Source organism: Phoenix dactylifera, chromosome 2 (assembly GCF_051530095.1).
Source record: "Phoenix dactylifera cultivar Ajwa chromosome 2, Ajwa_hap1_PhDact_Kaust_v1.1, whole genome shotgun sequence".
NCBI lineage: Eukaryota > Viridiplantae > Streptophyta > Magnoliopsida > Arecales > Arecaceae > Phoenix > Phoenix dactylifera.
In genome coordinates, this window is record NC_143191.1 from 7,442,530 (window position 1) to 7,469,566 (window position 27,037).

General features: G+C 36.5%; 1 protein-coding gene across 3 annotated transcripts; it reads left to right on the forward strand.

Moving 5' to 3' along the window:
* Positions 1 to 1,431: 1,431 nt before the first annotated feature.
* On the forward strand, positions 1,432 to 26,175 carry LOC103715898 (Tetratricopeptide repeat (TPR)-like superfamily protein). Of its 3 annotated transcripts, none has more exons than XM_039133138.2 (23): positions 1,432 to 1,757; positions 2,541 to 2,602; positions 2,752 to 2,844; positions 3,018 to 3,090; positions 6,601 to 6,966; positions 7,059 to 7,123; positions 8,197 to 8,328; positions 8,601 to 8,642; positions 8,751 to 9,284; positions 9,384 to 9,538; positions 9,974 to 10,466; positions 11,004 to 11,066; positions 11,168 to 11,269; positions 11,376 to 11,693; positions 11,770 to 11,862; positions 11,957 to 12,058; positions 12,184 to 12,288; positions 12,597 to 12,730; positions 21,843 to 22,026; positions 22,531 to 22,662; positions 22,748 to 22,860; positions 22,989 to 23,070; positions 24,121 to 26,175. In XM_039133138.2, the coding sequence occupies exons 1-23, from the start codon at positions 1,688 to 1,690 to the stop codon at positions 25,816 to 25,818; spliced, it is 5,211 nt and encodes a 1,736-aa protein (XP_038989066.2). In that variant the 5' UTR covers positions 1,432 to 1,687; the 3' UTR covers positions 25,819 to 26,175. The 3 variants fall into 3 exon arrangements, with proteins under 3 accessions (XP_038989066.2, XP_038989064.2, XP_088571293.1); XM_039133136.2 differs by having other exon boundaries at positions 1,436 to 1,757; positions 24,109 to 26,175; XM_088715167.1 differs by lacking the exon at positions 8,601 to 8,642 and having other exon boundaries at positions 1,436 to 1,757; positions 24,109 to 26,175.
* The last annotated feature ends 862 nt before the right edge of the window (positions 26,176 to 27,037 follow it).

The following is a 27,037-nucleotide window of genomic DNA, read 5'->3' on the forward strand; positions in this document are numbered from 1 at the left end:
AGGGTTGAGAGGATCAGTTAACGTGGATTTGTAAAAAAACATAACATATCCTTAAGAGTTATAAAAAGTAAGGATATTTTTTATCCAATGAAAAATGGGTAGATTGATAACCTACTATAACATAGAGTAGGTTATCAATCCCCATATATATATATATATATATATATATATAACTTAATTAGAGATAGCTCTATTTATCCCTAATTAAGAAGAAGTTAACCATTATTCATTTATTGCAAGTTATCCAACTAAACAATATTTGATTTTGTTTATTCAAGTTCAAAAATTTGACATGTTTAACTTATTTAATAATTTCATATACAAAAACTTGTTTAATAATTAAGTTAAATTATGTTGGCCCATTGATGACCCATTTTACAAGTCATTACTGGCGTCAAATTGCTTTGAGAGGTCGATGCAAAATAGACTTGGTATGACAGGTTTCTTAAATAAATTACATGGACTAGAGGAGGTGTACGTTACATAGACCCATTTTACAAGTCATTACTCGTGAGGTCGCTCAAAATAGACTTGGTCTGACTTGTTTCTTAAATAGATTACATGGACCAGGGAAGGTGTTATCTATCTGTCAAATAAGTTTAATTCAGTTTTTAATTTTTGATTACATGTTGTTATCTATTTTTGAGACAGATCACATTGCTTTTCCAAAGAGAAAAGTACTGGCGGAGAAGAAAGAGAAACAGCAAGGAATTACCGAACAAGAGGATGAGTAAGACTTTATCAAGAAGCAGACTTATGCACACTTAAAAGCTTTCTAAAGATCAGTAAGTACTATTTCTTAGATCAATCAGTACTCGCCTTGTAGTGTTGTCATACAAGATAAGCAAGTCGTTCGCCTGTCCGTGGGGCGAATCGAAATTAGAAAAGTAAACATATGATATTTGGATTGGCACTTCTTTTAATTTTGCTAGTATTTGAATCCATCGCCTGCATGCCCCATTCAATGCAATAGCTAGAAAGCAATCAATTAGTTTACCAAAAATTATACATATATAAAAAGCAATCATTTAAGTGTTTTAACTGGTACGGTGAGAAACTGGAAAGCATCATTCATGAATCTCCATCATATTTTTTAGGAAAGGAAGAACTTTGGCAACAAAAAAAGGTGATAACACCGTCGCCGTTGGTGAATTTACCGTTGATGATGAACCCAAGTGCTCAACGCTGCATGTGGCTGCCACTTGGCTCTAACTTAACGGCTCTCTCTCTCTTCCCCTCTGTTTTTGTCCGGAGCAATTATTTCATGCACTGCATCCACCACGTCATGCAACCAATCACAACCTGTCGTTTCTATGGGCCCTACTCATCAAGCACCAATCTCGATGCATCCTTGCATAAACAAACGGCTGTGGAATAATTTCTCTATCACATGGCCCTCCCTATAAAAGGCCCCCACCCCACCCCCCTTATAGCTGCAGAAAGAGAGAGGTGGGTGAATGAACCGAGATCGAGAGGCCAGGATTGAAGAGAAATCCGCGAGAAGGGTCTCTTATCCTATCCTCCGACGGACCTCGTCTCTCTCTCTCTCTCTCCCCTCCCATCCTCCTCATAAGCTCTCCTTCTCTTTCATTTGTTCTCTTTATTTAGCTGCAAGAGTTCATCTTGAACAAAGGGAGGTTGGTGCTGAAAAGTATCCACAAAAATATTGTCGTTCTGAGTCTCTCCCATGGCCCCCAAAGCTGGCCGGGGCAGGGGAAATAAAGGCAAAGGTGAAAAGAAGAAGAAGGAAGAGAAAGGTTTGTTCTGCCAATCTACACTCTTTCTCTCTCCACGCACATATGCAAGTATGGAGTAATAGTTGTTGTTTTCTTCCTTTTTGTTCTCTGTTTAATTTTATTTTCAATATGATTCATCTATTCTGGGCTTGAGGATGGTGGCAAGGAGCAACTACACCATTTTTTGATTCTCTGTTTACATATTGCCAACCTTTTATATTTCCTATTTGATTTAATACACATAATAATCCTTTTGAAAATAAATAAGCCCGTTTCCCCTTATTGTTTTATGTTCTCTGTGGAGTTATAGTTGTTGTTACGGTCAATGCTTCGTCATTTCCTATTGATTCTTTCGTTTGGGTTCAGGAGTACTGTTAAGAAAATCTTATTTTCCTTTGCTCTAGATATAAAAGAGATGGCTTTTCCTTTTTCCTTTTTGTCATTTTATAGCTGCACTAATGATAGCATTCTTTTTACTTTCTTTTTCTTTTTGATACAAATTTATCAATTTAGGAGTGCTAATAAAAACTATGGCTAATAAAAACTTACTCTCCTAACAGTTGTGCCTAGTATTGTTCATATCACCGTGGACACACCAATGATAGCATTCATTTTCTACTTTCCTTTTCTTTTTTATACAAATTTATCAATTTAGAACTGCTAATAAAAACTCACTCTCTTCACCTAGTGTTGTTGATGTCCCTGTGGACACACCATTGATAGCATTCTTTTTCTACTTTCCTTTTCTTTTTCATACAAATTTATCAATTTATGAGCGCTAATAAAAACTCACTCTCTTTACAGTTGTGCCTAGTGTTGTTCATATCACCGTGGACACACCCTATGAATCCCAAGTGACACTCAAGGTACTTCTCTGTTTTCTGCTTTAGAAAAAAAAAAAAAAACAGATACAATCATTTAAATAATTTCCTAAAACGCACTCTCTTAAGTAATTTCCTAAAACTTGTAGTCTTAATTCTCTCTATTATTTTTTTTTTCTTGTTGCTATTTTTAGGGAATATCCACAGACAGGGTACTGGATGTGAGGAAACTCTTGGGCTCTCATCTGGAAACGTGCCACCTCACCAATTATTCACTGATCCACGTGGTAAATAATGGCGAGAGAAACAGAGAGAGAGAGAGAGAGAGGAAAAAGAAGGCTTCTTATTCTATCTATATTTTTTATTCATATTTCTTTTAATTTTGGAATACGAAACAGAGGCAGTTCTGGTTGCTTGGAATTTTACTTTGGTTTCTTCGGCTAATCAATGACCATGGCAGGCTCGTGGGCAGCGGTTGAACGATGGCGTGGAAATCGTGTCACTGAAACCATGCGTACTAAGGATCTTGGAAGGTGAGTGGGGATGCTGCCAAAGTTGCAACTTAAGATAATAAATATTTTAATTTCTTGGTAGAGATGATAAATAGCTTCATTAATGTCTCTCATGTTGGTGGTAGCTTCATTCCTTGACTTTTCAACTCTTTTTGAACTATGACTTGAAACTCTTGGCAGTGCTTTTAAAGAGAGATGGACGAGTGTAAAATAGAATTGCTAGTTGAATATTTCTCAAAAATTTTAAGATTTTTAACAAAAGTTGGGTGCATTTTTTTCCCCAAAAACTTAAGGCCTTTTTTAATATTATTCTAGCTGGAATATCTAAAAGCAGTTATTTTTTTTTTATTTTTTTTTACTTTTTTTTCCTCGGTGCATTACTATAGGCATGCAATTGTCAACAAAGTTTGCCGCATTTGGATATTAATTGTGCACATATTTGAACATTTTATGGGCCTCACTTGTTAGCGAGATAGGACCACAAATTAACAAAGAAAACTAATGTGTCGAATCATGGTCAACTAATCTTTTTTACTCAAGATTCATTTTGTTTATCAATCATTGAATAAGAAAGATCGATAACATTCCATGAAAATAGCTGCCGCTAGAAGAGGCAGCTTAAACGGCTGTAAAATTCCCCCACTTTAATTTCTTGTCCTTTGCCTTGTCGCCATCCGTTCTGAATCCAATGGTTTCGGCTCTGCAGTATCTTTCCAATTGATTCCATTCAAACTTAGTCATAATAATGCTTTGTCACATATTCTATGTAAGTAAATTATTGTCTCCTATGAGACAAACCAGAACGCTAAGAGGATCAAGTTAGGAACGTATTGTATTGGCCGCCAGGGCTTTCGTCCTCTCCTAACATCCTCATAAGATACTTAGGCATTTGATTAGCTCTCCTGTTTGGTTGCGAGCAGTATATTTGCTGCTCGGCCCAATCATTCTTATGTTGAATCTAGGGTTAGGTGCTGAGTATAAGGATCTAAAGAAGCAAGTTAGATCTGATGCTTATTGGACTATCTGATGCAAAATGACTAAAATGTAAGAAATTTGAAGAAGATGCCAACCATGTGGGGCAAACCATAAATTCCATGCACAATGTATGGTCAATTCGTTTAATGATCGATAGGTCTAATTATTTGTTGGTCGGATCAAACCACTCCCTATGCATGCACATGTGCTCTACATTTATTTTTTCAGTACAGTAAGAAATGGCTCAATTAGTACAGATGAGATGTGTCGCTTCGTGGGCTCAAACAATATATAACCTAAAATCGACACATGCTTTTCTATTTTGAACTAATATAACTCATTGATGACTTAGGATCACTATTATCCTAAGTCTCAATTGAATAAGGTTGTACCCCATTTGACCAGAGCTAAATCTTAGACGGTTGTATCCCATTTGAAATCTTGATCGATACAATAAATTCGAGATTAAAAATTATTTTATTTTTTAACTTTAAAAATTACTAATTATAAATTTATTAAAAATATAAAAAATGTATAAAAATATCAATCAATATAAATATTTTGAATTTTATTGATTTATATCTATTGAGAAAAGAGGGCCCAGATGTTTATGTATCATTTTTTTTTTAATTTTCCCTTCTACTTTGCTTATTATATGTGGTCCTGTGCTTTAGCATAAAGATACCTTGAGGGGACACACGAGATATTGTGATTTGTCCCATGATCGTCGGCAATTTTGTGAGGAACGATGCAAATTGTAAGCCTTTGTCTGCATCTGTCCTCGTGTCATTGCTCTCTATTTCATCACAGTCCTTCAACCTGGGGCGTGGAACATTTGGAGTTGAAAATAAGCAGCAAATGCAAACGTTGCTATGGCCTTCGAGTCAATTTATTCAGCTCTCCTTTTTGAATTCTGTTGGATATCTCGATAAATAAAAGCAAAATAGTTTTTTTTTTTTTTTAATTTTGGATAAGGTAAAAACACAATAGTTTCGATGTGTCCCTTGGGAGATGAAAGCTTTTTCTTTAAAAACTAAATATTGGTGACCTTTAATTTTAGTAAGTGTTGGTTTTTTGGGCTTAGTTGGGCAGTTTCTTCCTCTCTTCCTCTTTTATCTGCACACTATTCACGGCAAGACTTTTCTCCAAAAAAAACAAAAAAAGTTTCAATATTTTAGAGAGACAAACATGAAGTATCAACTTTCTTTCATCTTTTTTTCTTCCCTCACAAGCATTTGAATGGTGATTTTTGTATTCTTTTCATTATGATTGAAAACTCAGTCTTCTAATGTTGAAAATTTTATTTTGGCACTTTTTAAAATAATTCACGAAACTTGAAGTTTTATTTAATATATATTTTTTTGTATGTTATTGGTGAGAGTTTCAGTATTTGTCCATGCAGGGAAAAAGAAAGCCTCTTGGTGTGTCTTATTATAGTTAAGATAGTCTTGCATGCCATCCGTCCAATCAAAAAAACAAAGAAAGTCTTGCGTGTGAGTCACACTCAGTTACATTATTCTCAAGTTATGATAGATAATTTGGGGTCACGCCCATCAGAGGACGTGGCTGCTTTTTGACTAAATAGAATGAGTCAATGGATATCGCATTTTCTTCTTCCTTTCTCTACTTATTTTTAGTTTTCACAACGCACGAGCTCGGAGCACTTTAGAAAAGTCATCACCCCCTTGCCACTCCATTTGAAAGGAAGCACTTAAGAATTAGAAAGTCCATCACGTTACTTTTACGAGGCATGTGTTGTTGATAGATCTTATGGATAAAATCAATTGATACACTTGGCTTCAAACTTCTTGAATTCAAACTCTTGCAATGACCATCTTGAATCAATCCACTTTCATTTTTGTTTCAGTAGTAGAATTGTTTTAGTGCCCATTAGATGATCCAATTATTTAATCAAAGCGATGCATGGAGTGTGACTTTAGTCAAAACCATACTAACATAGCGTTGTGGAAAAACTCAATCTCATGGATGCATTTTCTTTAAGAAAAACAAGATTCATGCTAGCAATTATTCCATTAAAAATTTCAATCATGTGTCGACATCAGAGTTTTTGGTTTTTGTGATATTATGCACTTTTTAAAAAGATTTAATTGATGAACAATACCATACATGTGAAACACATGATTGTTGGTTTTGCATCAATGAAAATAGCTAAGTCCAATATTAGCAATGTTACATGAGATTCAAAATAAAACTCCAAGCAGTAACTCTGGTCGATATTAATTGACCAGATATGCTTCATGTAATATGATGGTAAAAAATAACAATAAGTTATTTTAATATTTACATAAAAATATCACTATTTAGATTGGCCAGATTTTTTTTTTTTCATGACAAACATCTTAATTTGACAACAGTTACAAGGTAGATTGATGATTGTTAGTGCAAGAGCTATTATAATAAAATAATGGCCTATTAAACTGATTGTATACTTATAATTATATTAAAGATTGTTATGTACAACTTTAATGAAACAAAAAGATGTTATGATATTTCAATGATTACATGTTCAATTTTTGTAATCCTCCACACGTGCAGAGGACTACACGACGGAGGAGCAGGCGGTTGCGCACGTACGAAGGCTGTTGGACATCATCGCCTGCACCACCGTGTTCGGCAAGCACAAGGACGGCGGCGGCAAGCCCAAGAAGCAGCAGACCTCCGCCGCCTCTCCCTCAGCCGCCGCCGGAGCGAATGGCGGACCCTCGTCCGGGCCCTCCTCGTCGCCCACCGCCGGCGCCTCCACGGCGGCCGCCGACGCGAAGCTCCCCTCGGCGCCGTCCCCGGACGCCTCGATTCCTGCGATCTCGGAGAAGTTCGACATGGCGGCGATCCAACCGCCTCCGAAGCTCGGCGATTTCTATGATTTCTTCTCCTTCTCCCACCTTTCCTCTCCCATTCTTTGTGCGTACATCTCTATCGTCATTCTTCTAAAGATGGTATCTTTTCGGTTCTTTTGGTCGGCGCGAGTCTAAAGATCGTTCTTTTATTTGTAGCTGTGAAGAAACGTGAACCGGGGATCGCTGGAGATCGGGGGGAAGGCGATTACTTTGAATTAGAGGTGATTCCTTTTTATATCGGCTTCTTCATGTCATACTAGTTGATGATTTTATCCATGTTAAATTGCTACCTGAATTGAGGCGATGCCGTTTCTTGTTTTTAACATGCATGATCATTGCTTGTTGAAATTCTTGAGAGAACGAATGGAGAAAGGAAAAGAATGGAGGCCATTTTGATGGCCTTTTCCATGTAATAAATGTTACATGCTCTTTTTTTTCTTTGTCCAACTTTAATGTTGATCTCATCATAAAATAAGTTTTTCTTACCAGCTGTCATTACCAGGAATTGATCAAAATATTGCATGATCTTTTTTCTTGCTGAGATTCTCTGAAAAAAGAGAGCAAAGAAAGGAAAAGAATGGAGCCCAAGTCCATAGTCTTGCCATGTAATAAATTATCTGTTTTCTAATTTTCTTGTTATATTGTGATGGTGATCACTTGTATCTTAATGGTCATAGCTACTGATAAATGATCAAAAAATTATGTTGAAGTGTCTTAGTACTGGTCATAATAATTTCAGACGTTTATATATCAAGCTGTCAATGCAATTGTAAATCGCTCATCTTGCATCACTTAAAGAGGCGTCCTAGCGCTGAGGCTCCTACAACTATGGGGTCTAAGGAGGGTCAGAAATAAGCAGCCTTACCCTCATGTATGTAGAGGTTGTTTCCGTGTTTCAAACTTATGACACTCAAGTAGAACTGATCATGGGCTGGGCCTCGGGCCTAAACCCTATTTATTTTTAATCGGGCTTTGGGTTGGGCCTGTGTAAAATATGACATTTTCTATGCCCAAGCGCGACTCCTGATTAGCTTTATATGTAGGTCATAATAGAGCAATCTTACTATTGCGCCAATGTCTGTCTTCTTCATCGTGCATCAGTTATGCTTATAAGTTTGGATTTTTAGTTATAGTGTGATGTTTCACCAGTATGTGATGCCTTGCTTAATATCTTTGATCAGTGACACAGTTTGATGGGACCCATTGATGATTGTACTATTTCTATTTCTTTCCTTTTAACGTAACCCAAGACCTCATATTATAGTGTACTAAGGAATTGCAGGGATGTGTGCAGGTTAAAGTTTGTAATGGGAAGTTTCTAAATGTGGTTTCTTCGGTCAAGGGGTTTTATGCAACTGGGAAACACAATATTCTGTGCCACTCTCTAGTGGATCTATTGCAGCAGCTTAGCAGAGCATTTGCAAATGTAGGTGACTTAAATTTTCTTTCGTGTTTTGCTTGAATCCCATATTCCTTTTGAAAATCTTGTTGCTTCCCATTTGCTGTATTAGTTTCCCATCTCAATTGTAGTTCTTGTCATAAATGATGCATAGCAAACTTTCTTGCTCACTTTTCATGCTGTTCCCAAACTTGCTTCATGTTATGGAAAATATGCACACTTTCAGCAATTCAAATCTAATTATTTAGCGTGATGGTACATGCCTTGACCAACAAATATGATTTCATGATTATGTGCAGGCGTATGAGTCCCTGATGAAAGCCTTTATAGACCATAACAAGGTGTTAACTGCAAAATTAACTCTATTTAATTTTTATGTTGGAAATTGTTAACGATACTTGCAGTTATAGAACTATCCACTAAAGTCTATACTTCTCAAAAAATTTCAGTTTGGTAATCTGCCGTATGGATTCCGTGCAAATACATGGCTTGTCCCTCCTGTTTGTGTTGAGTCACATTCAAAATGCCTCTTGCTGCCAACAGAAGATGAGAACTGGGGAGGGAATGGAGGTGGGCATGGACGAGATGGTAAATATGTTGATAGGCGATGGGCAACAGATTTCTCAGTTTTGGCAAAGATTCCATGCAAAACTGAAGATGAGAGGCTGATACGAGATCGGAAGGCCTTTTTACTTCACAGTCTATTTGTTGACACAGCAATTCTTAAAGCTGTTTCAGCAATTCGTCATCTCATGGACTCCAACATAAACTTGACTGCTTCAAACGGGGTTCTGCACGGTTCAGTCATGCATGAAGAGCATATAGGAGACCTGAGTATAATTGTAAAAAGGGATATGCCAGATGCTAGCGTGAAGCTTGAGGAGAAAGTTGATGGGAGCCAATTACTTCAGATGTGCACCAAGGAGGTTTCCTCAAGGAATCTTGTTAAAGGCTTAACTGCTGATGAGAGTGTGGTTGTTAAAGTAAGAAAGTGATACTCATTATCTGTTTTATTAAATAACTCCACTTTAGGAGTACAATTTAGGAGTATCAAGTCATGAGAGAACTTGATTACTTTGCAGGATACCGCCACTCTAGGAGTTGTCATTGTTAAACAATGTGGCTATACTGCTACTGTTAAAGTCTCGGGGCATGTGAAGGACAAAAATTGTGCAATGGAGAGTATTTACGTAGATGACCAGCCAGATGGAGGTTCTAATGCCTTAAACATTAACAGGTTTGCAAATTCCATGTCTTAGCTGACATACTGTTTTAGAACCATCTATTTTTTCTCAATAAATCTTCTCATCCTCAACTACTGAACCAAGTTTTTAGAACCATGCCTACCATACAATGTTAGACAGTAGACGTCCTTATCGAAACTGCTGAACCAATGCTTTATACTGCCAGAATTCTTGAAACATATATCTGGCCTCCTGCAATAAATATGTATAGGAATTACCAAATCTCAAACAAGTCAATATTTTTGTAAATACACACCCAATGTCTAGAATGTTGAAAGAAGTACCTTTGCTAAACTTCATGCAACACAGTCTATTTTCTATTTGCATGCAGTACTGTTCCAATCACAAAATATCATTTTAGTTTTTCATTCATAATAAGAAATCCTACACATGCACACGCACTCAGTCTTCAGAAATTCTTTCTGCAGCTTAAGAATATTGGTTCCCAAGTTAAGCAACATGGATCCATCTGTGGGGCATCAATATTCTTCTAGTTCTGATGATGCGGACGCAAGGATTTTAGCAAGGAGGGTACTAAGAAATAGCCTGATCAAGTTAGAGAAAATGTCTGCCGCTACTGAGGGACCCATCAGATGGGAACTTGGTGCTTGCTGGTTAGAACATTTGCAGAAAAAGGAGACTTCAACAGTTGAGGAGCCAAAGGGCAATAAGGAAGACAGTTTGGCTGAACCAATTGTTAAAGGACTTGGAAGGCAGTTTGAACAGTTAAAGAAACTTAAAAAGAAAGCAGATCCAGTTGGCATGTCTGAGAAGGAAGATTTTATTACCGGCAGCACGATTGTAACAGATTTGGAGAAATTAGCACAGAGTGAACTGAATGAGGAAGTTGAGATCAGGAAACTGCTTTCTGAAGAAGCCTTCATGCGTTTGAAAGATTCAAGAACTGGTCTTCATCAGAAGGTCTGTAAGCAACTTATTCTGGCTTACTTGCATCCATATCTTTTGAGATGATATTCTGTTTAAATGTAGCTCTTCTGAAGTCACATGGGGAAAAGTAGCTTTGATATTAACACTTTAAATAATCAGAAATAACTGAAAGGTAGATTAACTATCATATGATAAACCAACATATGTTAATGAGAAAAAGACTGCCATTTGCATGTAAGTTTGGAGAAACTAAAAATATGTTGAAACGGTGAAAAACACCCACTATGGAGGGCAATAGCCATTAACTATAAAACCGATACATTATAGACCAGAAATGGTGCAGATACATGCAGTGCTGAACCATTTACCTCAATTCTCTACAGACCAATTTGCAGGATATCTGCTAGAGGTCTTTGCTTTTCTTGTATACATCTGCTACACTGATTTTCTTTTTTGTCAGGTTTTGCCCCAATATATTTACTGCTTACATGGGCATTTTGTGATTAGTTTCACATTGTCATTTAAAGTCTAACATCATGTCCTATTGACTCAATTTGCTGCTTGAAATAGTCAATGGATGAGCTGACCAAGATGGCACAAAAATACTATGATGATGTTGCGCTTCCGAAGCTGGTAATCTTTTATCCGATCAATGTACTTCATAAATTATGTATTTAATTGTAATTGCATTCACACTCGAAGCTTTTGGATTTGGTCTAAAACAACTATCACAGGTGGCAGATTTTGCGTCACTTGAGCTTTCTCCAGTTGATGGGCGAACTCTTACTGACTTCATGCATACAAGGGGACTTAAAATACGTTCCTTAGGACGTGTGGTGCGTACAGAAAAAATTGACTTGATGAATTTCTGTCAACATTTTGTATTGCCCTTGCATCCAAAACAAATGCAGTTATTTTTCTTTATCTCTTCAAACAAATCAGGTTGAACTTGCTGAGAAGCTACCACATATACAGTCAATTTGTATTCATGAGATGGTTACTCGTTCCTTCAAGTACATTCTACGAGCTGTTATTGCTGCAGTGGACAATATGTCTGATTTATCTTCTGCAATTGCTGCAACTTTGAACATCTTGCTAGGGCCCTCAAAATTAGAAAATGGTGATCAGGATCTGATTAGTGAGCATAATCTCAAAATGAAGTGGGTGGAGACATTTATTCTAAAAAGATTCTGTTGGAGGCTAAAAGATGAATTTCAACATTTAAGAAAGTTTGTGATTCTCAGAGGACTTTGCCATGAGGTACTTTTGTTAAATTTGAGATTATGAATTTCTGGAGTTCTCTGGTTAAAACTTTTGTGTTCACGCCCTGATGCAGGTTGGGTTGGAGTTGGTAGCTAGAGACTATGACATGGATAGTCCAAACCCATTTGAGAAATCTGATATTATCAGCGTAGTTCCTGTGTACAAAGTACGGTGCAACATATTTTAGTACTGAAAACTTTTTTTGTGTTAAAAGCATTTACTGATTGAGTTAACTCGCATGCTGGAATTCTGTTCTGCAGCATGTGACCTGCTCATCTGCAGATGGTCGGAACTTATTGGAATCATCAAAGACAGCATTGGATAAAGGAAAGTTAGAAGATGCTGTTAGTTATGGCATAAAGGTGGTCAAGTTAATTTTCTGTTTGATATACATGCGTATATATGTGTTTTGATGCTCAAGCTTATCTTGATCACCTACCGCTGCCGAATCAATTGATAGCTTCTCTGCATTTTTTTTCATGTGAAGGCATTATCAAAAATGATAGCAGTTTGTGGTCCATACCATCGGATGACTGCTACTGCATATAGTCTACTTGCAGTAGTTCTTTATCACACTGGAGATTTTAATCAGGTTAGAACATCTGGGGTACATATATTCTAATACTTTGAGATGCCTGCATGAAGGCCATGTATTTTTCTAAGTTCTGGAACCTGGCCACAATGTTATATATGGTGATATATGACATTGTGGTGATACATATATGGTGATATCTTTTAATGTTATGACACTCTTGAATCTTGATTTTGCTTTGTAAATTTTTGCACACTTTTCCCTATGTAGCATTAGAGAGCATGTTCATATCTAAGGAAATTATGCATCATTCAGTCTTTTATGATTAACACAATAGATTATATTAAACATTTTCTTGGGTTTTATAGGCAGCCATATATCAGCAGAAGGCTCTAGATATTAACGAGAGGGAGCTTGGTCTTGACCATGCTGAAACGATGAAAAGTTATGGGGATCTTTCTGTTTTCTACTACCGACTCCAACACATTGAATTGGCCTTGAAGTAAGTCCCACAATGTTTGATATTTTTTTCATTCTCAAGCTTATATTTTTCAGGGATCTTGTTCTTTTTCTTGTCTAACTAGAAGCTAACTTCTATATTGGTTTGTAATGTATAAACAAAGGCATTTGTTTTGGTAGATTATACCTGGACATGTCAGATATTTATTATTGCTTCTGTCAGTATCATTTTTTCGTAACTTTTTCTTTATAACTTAGAATGCTGAAACAAGTATTCAAGACTTTTTAACATGCTGATGTGGTGCTTTGCTTGGCATATTTATAATGGCTTGGAGGGGCTTTCTTCCTTTTCTTTTTTAGAAACTTAAATTATACAACTATACATCCATTCTTAATCAGGGGGAAACTTCAGCTCATTCTTCTAAAGATAAAACAAATTCTACAAACACTATGTTGCTGATGTAACCATATGAATGATGTGAGATGTTACAAACAGGATATGCAGTTTGTATACATTATTTGCTTTGTCTTATAATCCTTTCTTTTAATACTGAATGTCATGTTTGCATTTGTAAGAACAACTCATGTGTCTTTTTATTTCTTTTTATTTTTATTTTTTGTTAAGGGCAAGCTAAGAAGTATTGAACTATAATTAATGGGGTGGAGGTCAGATCACAGTGAAAGCAATTGCATGGAAACTAAAGTGACCCTCAGACTTCCCAGTATATCCTATAGTTGCAATATTTTGGGTGAATAGGTGAGGGTTCACTAGAATTTAGTTATTTCAAGAGGTAATCTCTCTTCATCTTCAGCAATAAGATGTGGCTTTGGGGAAAGACCAAGCCAAAGGAAGGGAATAGTGTCGATAAGGGAGGCAGCTGCAAAATGTTGCAAATTATGTGAGCTAGTTTTGGGTCAAAAAGGTTTAGCTCATAGAAGGCAGCGCCATCCTAAACTGCTCAGTTTGGGGCATACCAAATCATACTGGGGGCGGACCAGAATGGTTTCGCCCCTCGGTTCAAGAAATCCGGCAAGGGTGGGGGAGAGAGAAGGAAAGAGAGAAAAAGAGAGGGAGGGAGGAAGAGAGAGAGGGAGGGGGAGAAAGAGACCGAAAGTGGGAGAGAAAGGGCTTTCGAGCCCCCACCTTTTCTGACCACATGAAAATAGGGGCGGGGCCCCTATTTCGAAACAGAGGCTCCACCCCTTTTTTTTGATTTTTTTTCAAGTGAATTAGGAGGAGATGGGGATCCGAAAGCGCTCTCTCTCTCTCTCTCTCTCTCTCTCTCGGCTGCTCTCTCCCCCCTTGCCTCTCCATCACTCTCCCTCTCCCTCCCACCCTCTCTCCAAACAAAAATTTCAAAAATAAAAGGGCCAGAACCCTTGTTTTGTTTTGAAACAGGGACTCCGCCCTTGTTTTCGTGTGGCTAAAGGAGATGAGGGCTCGAAAGCCCTCTCTCGGTCTCTTTCTCTCCCCCTCCGTCTCCCTCTTTCTCCCTTCCTCCCTCTTCTTCTCCTCCCTCCCTCTCTCTCTTTTCCTCTCTTTCCTTCTTCCTCTCCCCCTCCCTCACTAGCTCTGGCTATGTCGGTACTGGCCCAGAATAGTGCAGCATGGTACCATACCATACCGTACCGCCAAACAACTGGTATAGATCCCAATATCGTCATAGCATACCTTGGTTTAGCTATAATTTTGGCTTTGATATTTGTGATGAAAGTGGGCAGTTATAATTACTATAGAACTGCTGTTAAAATTGCAGCTTTTAATAACCTTGAACATCATTATGTCTCATTTTCCTAATTCCTACTCATCAAGTATATTGTAGTGACTCATTTCCCTAGCTGTGTGTCATTCGAAAATGATACCATGTGGGCTGCAACTTTATAATGTAATTACTTATTTCTTGCCGGAAGTTTTAGTTAAGGTGCAATGTAATGAATGAGGAATCAAAAGCATAAATAGGAAAAAAAATGCAACAATAAATTTTCTAGACAAAATATAAAGGATATTTTTTAATTCAAAAAAGGATATAAAGGAAATAATTATGGTTTTTACAGAACGAAGTGGTAACTCAGTTTCTTAATATGATAACATGAGGTTTAAAATGTGGTGTAAAGAGTTTTCAATATTGCATGCTTTTGATGATCAATAAATTTTCTAGACAAAGTATAAAGGATATTTTTTTTATAGTTCAAAAAAGGATATGGTTTGTGGGGATCTCTAAAGGAAATAATTATGGTTTTTAAGGAACAATGATGTAACTCAGTTTCTTAATATGATAGCATGAGTTATAAAATGTGGTGTGAAGAGTTTGCAATATTGCATGCTTTTGCATTATAATCATTGCCTTCATATGTGGTTATCTTAAAGTATATGTGTGTTGGTTTAAGTGTCATAAACAAAGTCAAATTTAGCAAAAGTCAAATACTAAAAGTTGGCCTTGTGTGGGATATTTCAGTAAGTCGCTACCATCTTGGGCAGGTTAATAAGAAACTATACATTTGGTGTTCTAAAATGATCAAGAGTGCATTCAAAGAATGGAGCTTCCTTCTTTGAAATATTGTAAGTTGTAATATCAAAGTCTTAATTAATGATCATTATTCCTATTGCTCTTGCTACCATAGTATTTAAAGACATTGTTGCTTGGACGCGAGTCCATCCCAAAATGTCATGCTACATATCAGACACATTATACAGAAGATGCGGGACTTACCAGCTTTTTAGGGTTAGTGAAGGGTCAGACTCTTCAAGAGGTGAGTCCAGCATAGCTCTTTGCCATATCCAAGCACAAAGAAAGGATCACAGGCTTAGAAAAAGAGAAGAGGGAGGGAAAAGAGAGAGCACAAGATGCAGGAACCTGAAAATGCTACGAATAAATCCCTTTGCTTCCGCCTGGACTGCTTGTTGCCTTCTTCTCCATTGTTTGTTGCATTGCCCTTACCCTATGGAAAGGGAAGCATGTAGCATCAGGGAGGTAAAAAGCATAGCTAGACTTTCCCTTTTGCAAATTCGATTTGGATCCTCTATTTCATGGAGGATTGTAATTCTTCAGGGCCAAAATACCTACTTTACCCTCAGCTGTAGCAGTTTACATCTCATTTAGGAATAACTTTTTGAGAATTCTCTATTATAATAAGCTATTGTTACCCTTTCCATCAAAAAAAAAAAGCTATTGTTACCCATTCACTTGGTCTCCAGTGCTAAACTGGGAGTGGCCATACAAGAATAAAAAAAGAAAAGTACGCAGCTGGTGCTAGCTACCAAAGAAGCAATAAAAGCATGAGAAATCTGCAGTTTTTTTTTTTTTGTGATTCTTTGTTTAATTAATAAAACAACAAATCTCATCCAAACAAATTTTGTAGCAAAATTCTGAAACAAAGGTTACAACTTACAAGAATTATTCTGTCACTCTCATTGCTTCCAATCAAATAATATTTGCTATCTATTTTTATCTTTTAATAAATATGTTGATTAATATTTTTTATTCTATAATGCTATGAATTTAATTTATTTTATAAAAGTAATTTCTCTGTATCCCCATATCTTAGTATCTCCCATTTGAAGAATCAAACGCCCGGATATGTGTCTATATGTGATTCTTGTATTGCTGTTCATGTGATGCTGTGTATAGAATGTACGAGACTGGTGATATTCATGCTCTCCATTTTGGCATCCTACACAGCTAGCATGGCGCTTTAATAACCCATATTCTTATGTTCTAGATCCTAAAAATGTGATAGGAAGCCATAGCATTCGGACAGACTGTAATTATCAAATCTCCCAGCCCCATCATTTGATGAACTCCTAGAAATTGAAGCATTATTTAATATGCACTTGTTCATCTTTTTTTTTCCTGGAGGGGGGAGAGGGCAACCTTGTTTAAAGAAATTTGAAAACTTTATATACAAAACCATTTTGCATGTTGTATGATCTGATTTCTAATAAAGACAACCATTCAAAGAACCATTTGGTTCTATTCTTGTAACTTATGTTCTCATCATGATTAAAGTTTTCATACATAAGAAGAAAATGCACAAATTAAAGGTGATGATAATGGTATGTTATGATATAAATGTTTAGTAATGTGTAAATTGATCATCACCCATAAAGATGACATCCTTGGTAAAGGGACATTTGACTATCATACCGCTTCCAGAGATTTTCTTTAAAGAAGAAGGACAAATCTTCTCGAATATATTGGCTTTGACTAGGACCATCAACTAACATACATAATACATGTACATATGTATATGTATATATAGCTATTAATGATATTTTGTCCAGAAAAATCACAACTCTTAGTTTAATCCTGAACATCATATTCATTCATCCTAAATCTTAAATAGGATAGCTAGTCGTACAAAGGTTTGAAGCAAGGTTTGCCGTGCCGGTCAGTACCGTACTATACCAGATGTACAGTATCATACTAGTATAGAACTGGTATGCAATCTTGTACTGTACTAACATTTGGTACACCTCGCCATCTCATACCATACCGCATACCGATACTATAATAGAATAGTACCAGTATAGGGTCCAATACCGAAACAATGAACTTTGGTTTAAAGTTTAGCTTCTAGAATTTTCATCCGACTCTAAGTCTTGTGCTGATCCTTGTTCACTGCATAATAGGGTGCTCCCCCACCTCCTTGACATATGACTACTAAATTCCAAGAGCATTGTCCATGGCCAATTTGCTTTGCAATCAAGGGTATGGACGTTCACCAAGGGTTTTTGACTTCGCTCTTCATGATGGCCTTTTCTGTCATGGAATTTGAACTAGAGAAATGTAAAGAAGATATATTTGAAGGCCATTCAGCAAGGAATATTTTAAGGGATATCTGAAAAAAGAGTATGGAATCTGGATCCTCTTTGTGGCCAAAACCCTATGTCCATGAAGTAATTGGCTCACATAAGGGGGGCCATAGAGCAACCAGGGTAGAGGAAGTCAAATTGTGGTATGGCGTAGGCTGTACGTATGGCAATGTAGTTCCCAATCTCCTACGGTCCCACCTTTCTCAGGCCATTTGGAAAATTGTACTGTCTATTTTGTTTGGTTAGAATTTTTTGAAAGGAAGATTAGAAATTTTTACAAGGAAAAAGTTAGGCAATTTTTCAAGAGATGGTGCAATGAGATTTCTAATTTTCTACCTTGTTCAATTGCCAATCCACCATTTTTGGTATATACATGGGATCACAACTATCCTTTAGTTGTTTTAGATATATGAGTTAATAAATCAGAAAATACCCTATTAAAGAGTTATCTTTGACTCATGAATCATACTGGAGGTTAAGTGGGGATCAAGAAATTGGATTTTTATTTTTATTTAATTAAAAGAAAAAAATATTATCAAAATACTTAATAATTTAGATGATTTGATATGTTTGATCTTGCTTTGAATGTCATGTTTATATAGGGTGTTACAATGATTGACTTGAATTTAGTCCTAGTTAAGATTAGATGCAAAACATAGTCAATAGAATCTGGATACTATTCTTAATTTTGAATATCTATAGCTGGTTGAAATAGTTAATATTTTATTGATGAAAAAAGACTTGAGCAAATAGTGGTGCTATTTTGTATTATTATTCATTATTTTTTATTATAACTGCTAATAACAACATATATATTAGCTGTCTTAAACAATTCCCTACAAGGCTAAACTGCTCCAAAGAAAATAAAAGTTATGTCCGTTTATAACAATAAATAATAGTATTAGAAAAGTGCTTTATCCTTGCCTTGAGTCTCAAGTCATCATTGCGAAAGAAAAAGTGCAGATACATCATAACACCAACTTGCCAGGAAATTTGAAATTCTATTTTTTAATTTTTCACCATGACAAAAATTTCAAAAAAATAATATATAATTTTGAAGGCACCTCATGGTGTTGAGTAGGAATTTTCTAAATATATTGGGGTTGGTCATTTAAAATCACGGTTTGGTAGCCTCAAGACTTTTCCTAGTTGGATGGGCTAGAGGGCTCCATTGACTTGGGAGACATTTGTTCAATTTGGCTAACAAGAGAGTCATGCGAATTATGGAACATACTAATGTATAGGAGACATACTATATCAAATCGTGAGCTTGTTGAGTGGACATTGAAAAGTCTACATAGATTGATCTCATCTTGTAAATAGGCTAATCGAGCATAGCAATGTGCAAGGACTAGGACTAGGTGATGCCACATGGCCACCTTGGACTACCTTGGATGCGGCCAAAATAACAAATATGCTGGGAGGCACATATGTATTAGTATTAACAACATGCATGGTCCTCAAAGAACAAGTTTGCCTAAGCAACGACAGTTAACAGAACGATGACAGACGGACAAATGGCTTTTAAAGTGATAAGCTCGCTGGAGCAATGGTAATTAACAGAACTGGAGACATCGGAAACAGTGAGCCCGAGGAGCCATGTCCTTTTCACAATCACTAGCAGGGGCATGTTCTATTTAAGAGGCCGAGAAGAAGAGTCAGGTCATCTTCATCAGCAACTCCAGCAACAACACAACTCAATTACCATGGAGTTTCAGTTCTTATCTCTATAGCCTTAGGAACTAGTGTAATCCTATAGCATCATCAACACGCTAGCAATCAGGAGTGATGAAGGTACTTGCTTTAGTTGCATCATTATCTCTTTCTTGTTATCTTAGGACTAGTGTTTAACTTAATTACCTAGTACCTTAGGAATCTGAAGTCCTCTTCATTAGGCAATCCAATGATACCACAGCCGCCTACCTATAAATCCATTTTTGTTCACTAGCCTAAGCCATCAAACGACCTCCTTTGTTCTAGGAAAACGGATAGTGACCTTGTTGAGCTGTTGATTGCTGACAATGATCAGAGGCCAACACATCCATAAGAATTTGAGATTAATTGAGCATTCTAATTTAGGAAGAGAAAGTCAAGTATAGACGAGAATAATAAGATAAATTTGAAGAAAAATATTCAAGAGAATAAGACTTGAAAGTATTTTCGTGTTTTTTAGAATAAAAGTGCAAAAGTTGTAAAACATTCCCATTTTTGTACAGTTGTTAAGATTGCAAAAATTATATCACCATTTCACTTTTTTTGAGAAATCTATTTATATTGAGATGAGAAAAATAATGCAATCGAACTTCATTTGTCTTCTTAGGATACTAGTGTTTATAATTGTTATGTTATAGATAGATTTTTAAATTCATTTGGAATAGGAAATGATAGTAGTTTTTAGTTTCCATTCTTGGGTTATTGAAATGATCCCAATTTTGATCAAAGTTTTGTTACTTGAATAACTTTCAAGAATGAATTAATCTAAAAAAAGATTTTATTTTCATTCCATTAATTGTCGGGCATAATAGACTAATCAACCCATGATGTAGACCATTTTCAAGATGGCACAAAAAATGTCTAAAATTCCTATGGTCATTAAAATTGAAATTATTTGATATAAGTATTTAATTTAACATGCACAAAATTTCTGTCCAAAAATGATCATGATGTCTAACTCTAAATAAAGAAATCCTCCATCTAAACAACTCTCTAAATAGTCCTCATATGACTAAAATTCCAAAAAAGGAAGAAAGTCATCGTAAAATAAAGTCAGCTTCAATTCACTTTTTGATCCAAAAAGATATTAAAATTTCACCAAGGGCTGTGAGATATCCATTGCAGATCTCAGGAGTCCTTTCGATGAGTCTAGGATCATAGGAATTTAATACTTCTAAAAGCCTTTTCTGAAATTGGAAGAAACTCATAACTGAATTACAGCCATAGCTTGGCCACTATTTTACCCAAAAACCATTGAAATTTTGTCGAGAGCTGCGAGATAGCCTAACTTTGCAAGAAACTAATTCTCGAACTTCTACCAAGAGTTGAGTTCTTGTTATTGTAGATATGATCGAACTTTGAATCATAGGACATCTTATTGCAATACCCTGCACTATATTATTCATGATAGACTTGCAGAGGTGAGTTTAAATATAAGAATCAAGGAAGCCCAACGACTGTGATCAAAACCTAGCCACTACTGAACCCCAGAGATTAGTCCTTTCCATTGAGTCTGAGATCATCAAAGTTGCTATTTCTGCAAGAAGTTATGTGCTTCCAAAATTTGGAAGAAAATTGTTAATTGTAATTTGTAACTATAACTTTTCGCCATGTTTTGATCCAGAAATCATTGGAATTTTTCTGAGGGCCATGATATATTAATCGTAAATGTTAAAGAGACCTTTTCAAGAAGTTCATGGTCATTGAAATTTGATATTTCTGCAAACTGTTATAGCTTCTGAAAAATTATTGGTTCCATATATCATGGCAAAGACAAATGTTTAATCTAACATATCGTCAAACTACAATTCTAACATTTGCATAATTCTAATGTAATTATATAATTATATTAGATGACAATTATGAAATAGTTGTAACATAATAATGGTGTAGCTCGATAGTATTCAAATTTCAAACATTTTTATCTTCAAAACTACAATTTTAATATGAATGTATCTCGTAATATTCTAATATAAATTTGTGAATTTTCATAATTAAGTTGTGATTGATTTTGACTTTTGATTTTATTTTTCCTTCTGCACTTGCATTTACACATATGTTTTACAAGTGCGCGCGCGCGTAAGCATTTGTGAGATCACTTATTTGGTAAGCCTATGAGATAATTTTTTGCTATGATTTTCATCCATGTATTGGTGTAAGATCATAAAACATTCAACTGGGTATTTACTGCAGTAATGCTATTTCTACTACAATATCTTAAATTTTCATTTGCTACTTGATCTTGCCCCTTATATTGTGACCTTTCACTCCTTGTGAGGTCAATGTGGGGGAAAATGACGGAATCTAAAGGTCAGAATCTCAATTGACTTTACTGCTTTAGTTAAAGCTGAACCCCTAATTAAAAAGTTGCGCACTCCTGGTCACCACCACTATGCACAATTTAGCCAATGACTCTTTACTGTGGTTATAATGATATAGAAGTGTCAAGTGTTATTGTAGTATCTAAAGGTGGAATTCCAAAAGTATATGCATATAATCTCGGTACCAGACCCGTAAAGGTACCATTATATGGGGTGGTACACACCAGTACTGCAAATCTTCTTCATATGTATGTATTTGCTTATTCTGAATTAAATGCTATTGTTTTAACAATTGTTCCTTCTCTCAGGTATGTCAATCGTGCACTCTATCTTCTGCACTTCTCATGTGGACTCTCTCATCCAAATTCTGCTGCAACATATATCAATGTGGCAATGATGGAAGAGGGCATGGGAAATGTTCATGTTGCACTTCGCTACCTGCATGAGGCCCTTAACTGCAATAAAAGATTGTTAGGAGCTGATCACATTCAGGTCTCATCTCTCTCTCTCTCTCTCTCTCTCTCTCTCTCCCCCCCCCCTCCCCCCCTCCCCCCCTCCCTCCCCCTCGCCACCTCGTCCCGTGTGTGTGTTTATCTTTGTGCTTCTGTGTTGCAGGTCATTGTTGAGGTTTGTATATGTTTAATGCGAGTGTAGCTCTAAACCTCATGCTGTTGTCATTGGTGCACATGCATATGGTTGTTATGGTGTTTGTGTCTATTCATTGTTTTGCACGGATACACACACTTGCGGGCATATGAACACGTACAGAGTAAAGTTTCAGGCCTTACAGAGAACTGGAAGTCCAGTTGAATCCATATATCAATCTGCCAAAAATCACATAAAAATCAATATTTACATATGACAAATTTTAGTAGTACAATTGCTTAATAGATTTTTATAGTAGGCAGTATGAAGATCAAATTCATCATCTACAAAGTTTCTAGCTGTATCCAATACCTAGCTGCATAATTGAACTTCCATACATCTGTTTGACAGACTGCTGCTAGCTACCATGCCATTGCCATAGCTCTTTCCATGATGGAAGCCTATTCTCTTAGTGTGCAACATGAACAAACCACATTGCAGATACTTCAGGCCAAACTTGGTTTAGAAGATCTTCGTACAAAGGTTGCCTCTACATTCATATCTGTCATATTCCATTAGATGGGCATAGGAAGTAACATAAAATTGAGTATTATAAATTTTTGTGCAGGATGCTGCTGCATGGCTTGAATATTTTGAATCAAAAGCTTTAGAACAGCAAGAGGCTTCTCGTAGAGGCATCCCAATGCCTGATGCATCTATTGCAAGTAAAGGTCACCTTAGGTGTGGAAATATTACTCCTTATTTAGATGGTCTAAATGTTTATATATATATATATATATATATATATATATATATATATATATATATATATATATATTCTTGAAATCTGAGACCTTTTACTTTTTCAGTGTATCAGATCTCCTTGACTACATAAACCCAGAACAAGATACAAAAGAAAGAGATGCACTGCGAAAACAGCGGCGTTTAAAGGTAAATTTGTTTATTTGTAATTTATCTTTAGCCTTTCAAAGCCAAACAAATTTAAAGAAATTTTTTCACTATAGCAAAGTGCCCGGTGCCAAATTGAAACAATTGCAGATTTTGCTCCTTCAATGTTGTTGTTGATCTTGAATTGATTGATTTCCCAGATATTCTGTTTTGGATGATTAAAATTCGAAATTGTAGGAGTAATTGTTGAAGTGAAGTATGTATAGCTCATGCAACTAGATGTATATAGTTACAGACCTGAACCAAGTAAAGCATGTAAAGCATGTCCCAACAGTAATAATGCACAATGTTAACATACTACTCTATCTCCAACATATCTCTAGCAATCACGAATTGTATACTAGGTCTGCCATGGGAACGAGTGATCAACCATGCAATGGATATTAGATCTGCTGAAGGGAAAGGACGAATGTCAGAATGGTAGCACAACAAACAAAGTATGACCTTATATAAGTAAACACTCTGGCTTAGCTGCCAGCTCCATAACATGAAGAGGATAATCATTGACCCAACTGCAAAGGGGGGTCATGAGCATGATGATGCATTTATGTAGTTGACAAATAAAAGGAAGATGCAATGTTGGTGATTTGATACTGCGAGTAGCGACATGATGTCATATTGGTAACCACCACAGTGCAGACAAACTACCATGCTGAACCTTGCTGTGACATTGATGATAAAGAAATCAAATATAACTTTACTGCTAAAGAGTCATCACGTTGCCTAAAAATATTGTTGTCCTTTGGGGAAAAAATATTTGATTTTAAAATAAGGTGCAAAGTTGGTAGCATGACCCATCAAATATTGGATCTAAGACTTGCATCCAATGCATGAACTCTTTTTCCACTAAAAAGTTCTCTCATTCTCTCTCTCTCTCTCTCTCTCTCTCTCTCTCTCTCTCGTGCGCTCATGCGCGCTCTCTGTGTGAGTGTCTGTCTGTGTCTGCATGTCTCCCTCTGTGGGTTTTCATTTGTTGTATATATTTAACATGTTTTTTAATTGGCTATTCATATCTTCTAGTATTTAATGCAGAACAACAATAAATCTAGTCAAGAGCAGTCCATCTCAGTCACAGATGATTCTCAGTCTGATGCACAATCCCTAACCAGTCAGGACACAATGGAACTCGAGGAGGGGAAGAAATCTGAAGAACATCACTTGGAAAATTTCAAAGAGAATAACAGTGTAACTCAACATGAGCTGCCACAAGCGAGTGTGATATCACCTGAAGAATCTTCTGATGAAGGGTGGCAAGAAGCCAGAGGAAGGTTTGGACATTCGCACAGAAAATTTGGCCGCAAGAGACAAGCTCTAACTAAATTAATCATAAACAGCTCAGAGCCTGCAAGTTCTGCAAATGACAGTTACGAAAGAAAAACTGTCTCTTCAGCACTAAAACCCAATGTGGCACCATCAAGGGCCCCTCCAATTGATATTTCTTCTGGTGGAAAAGTTCTAAAGCCTACAAATGTGACTGTTGGAGGAGATTCCAACAAACTACAGGTAAAGACTCCCTATACAGATACCAATACAGAACAAAATACGAAAGCTTCTGTTACCGGTAGGCTCACTAATGTGGCTTCAAAGTTTGTATCTTACAAAGAAGTAGCAATATCACCTCCTGGTACGGTCTTAAAGCCAGCATTGGATCCAACAGAAGAAACAATAGAAGTGATGGATGGTACTCTAGAAAATGCCAATCCGGTTGATGCATCTAAGGAAGAAGAGAAGTGTTTGGAAGAACCATTGGATGAGGAAATACCAACTAATGATAGCCAAAAGGAGGCTAACCTGAGTGAATTAGATCAATTGAATGGAGAGGAGAAAAATCACAACACCGATGTGAATGAGGACTTGTGCACTTCCAAGAAAGCCACAACAAATGGAAGCAAGCTTTCAGCTTCAGCTCCTCCGTTCAAGCCAGGCTCGCTGTTGTCTGTGTCCCATCCATATAACTCAATTGAAATTTATGATGTAAGAGCTGCTCATCAGACAATTTCACCTCGGTCTATGGAAATCCCCTCACCTCAATCTATTCATACTAGGGTACCTTGCGGCCCAAGATCAACCCTGTACCACCGAACTGGGCATTCTTTCTTCAGGAAACAAGGTTGCTCAAAGAACCAGAACACTGTTGTAAGATGCAACTTCACTCGGAGCAATATGAACCCTCATGCACCAGAGTTTGAACCTCAGAAAGCTTCGCAACAAGCAAATCATGTTAATGAGTACTCAGAAGCTCAAAATCTTGTAACTGAATCAAGCCAGCAATTAGATCCTCCAATCATCACGAAGGAGGAAACTTCTACTGCAGTTTCAGAAGAGAGAACAGAAGTTGACAAAGTCATTGATGCCGGGAAGAGTGGGAATTGTAAGGGGAAAGACAGCACCCAAAACTTACAGAAGACTGAGATGGCAAGACAAATTCTATTAAGCTTCATTGTTAAGTCAGCTCGGGACAGTTTGGACCCTCCAAAGGAAGCTCAGTCAATTAACAAACCAAATGAAAATGAGAGCAAAGTGAATATTAAACATTGTGATGTAGCAGCTAAAATGGAGTCTACTTCTGAAGCCTATGCTCATGGCCCGTTGAAGGCAGTAAATATGTACAATAATAAGGATGCAGAAGGATTTACAGAAGTATCAAAGAGGAGGAGAAGCAAACAGCATTTCAGCAATGCAGTAAATGGTTTGTACTCTCAGCAGTCAATTTGCACCTCAGTTAGCTGAAGTGTGGAGATGAAACAAAGGCATCAATAAAATTTCTGGGAGAACAAAATGAGATCTCTTGTTACCTATAATGTGGCAGACATACACACTTTTTGCTATGAGGGTCTCTAATTTCACCTGATAGTTGCTTTACAAAAAGCAGTTTGTCAATAGAAGCCCTCACATCATACAGTGATCTCTTCATCTGGTCGCCTAATAATCCATGGTCCTTTTGGAGATTCATGGTTGTTACTGCAAAGCCTTCATGATATTTCGTTTTTAAGTTTTGGATGTTGTTCATCTGGAATTTTGGAACCTGAAAGTATTGTAGAAATTGAGAGAGGGGTTTAAGAACTAAGATTTGATGTCGTTTAACAATTCTTCTCTTTGTGCTGAGCATGGTATCATGGTTCTCTCTTTCTATCTCATGGCCATACATCTTCATGTTGCTTATTTCCCTAACAACTCCTTTATTTTTAGGTGATCCAACCTTCCTTTTGGTCTCATTTGTTTTGATATATGTGAAGTGGCTCGTTACATTCACAGGCTTTTGGTTGCCTGTGATTGGAATTGCAATGTGAGTAAATTCTATGGCATCATGGAATGGAGCATATGCAGCCACTGCTGTTCTGTTTGGTTCATTCATTGCATGTGGTTGCAATTGCAGAAATTATTATTATTTTTTTGTTTGGATGCTTACAGCTGAATGATTCATTAAATCTTTATGTAATAGTGTACATACTGAAGGCTTCACACGTATGGCAGCTTTTCATGTTATAATCAGGATTTCTTTTGCTGTGCCCTTCAGCTTACATGAAGCTAACATGAAGCGAGCTTTGACCACAGGAGAAGAAACAGGATGGATAGTTTGTGATCTCAAGCTATAACATCTCGTCCTCATATCCCCTGGAAGTCTAGAAACGCTGTCTTCCTTGATCTTAACTTTCCAGCAACAAAGAAACCAAAGGAAGAGAAAAGCTAAGGCTCTGTTTGATATTTATTTTTTTCTCTTTTTTTTAACAAATATATCGTATTCAATGCAGAAAAAAAATTGATTTTTCTGTTTTTTTATTCTTTTAAATAATTTTTCTTATTTTTGAAAGAAATAGAAGTGAAAATTTTCTTTGATCTATCCTTCTACAAATCCATTGAGAAGTCTAATGAGATGCATATGGTAATAGAGCAGGAAAATAAGAACAGATTTTAGAATTATTAGCCTACCATCGTAGGACAACATCCG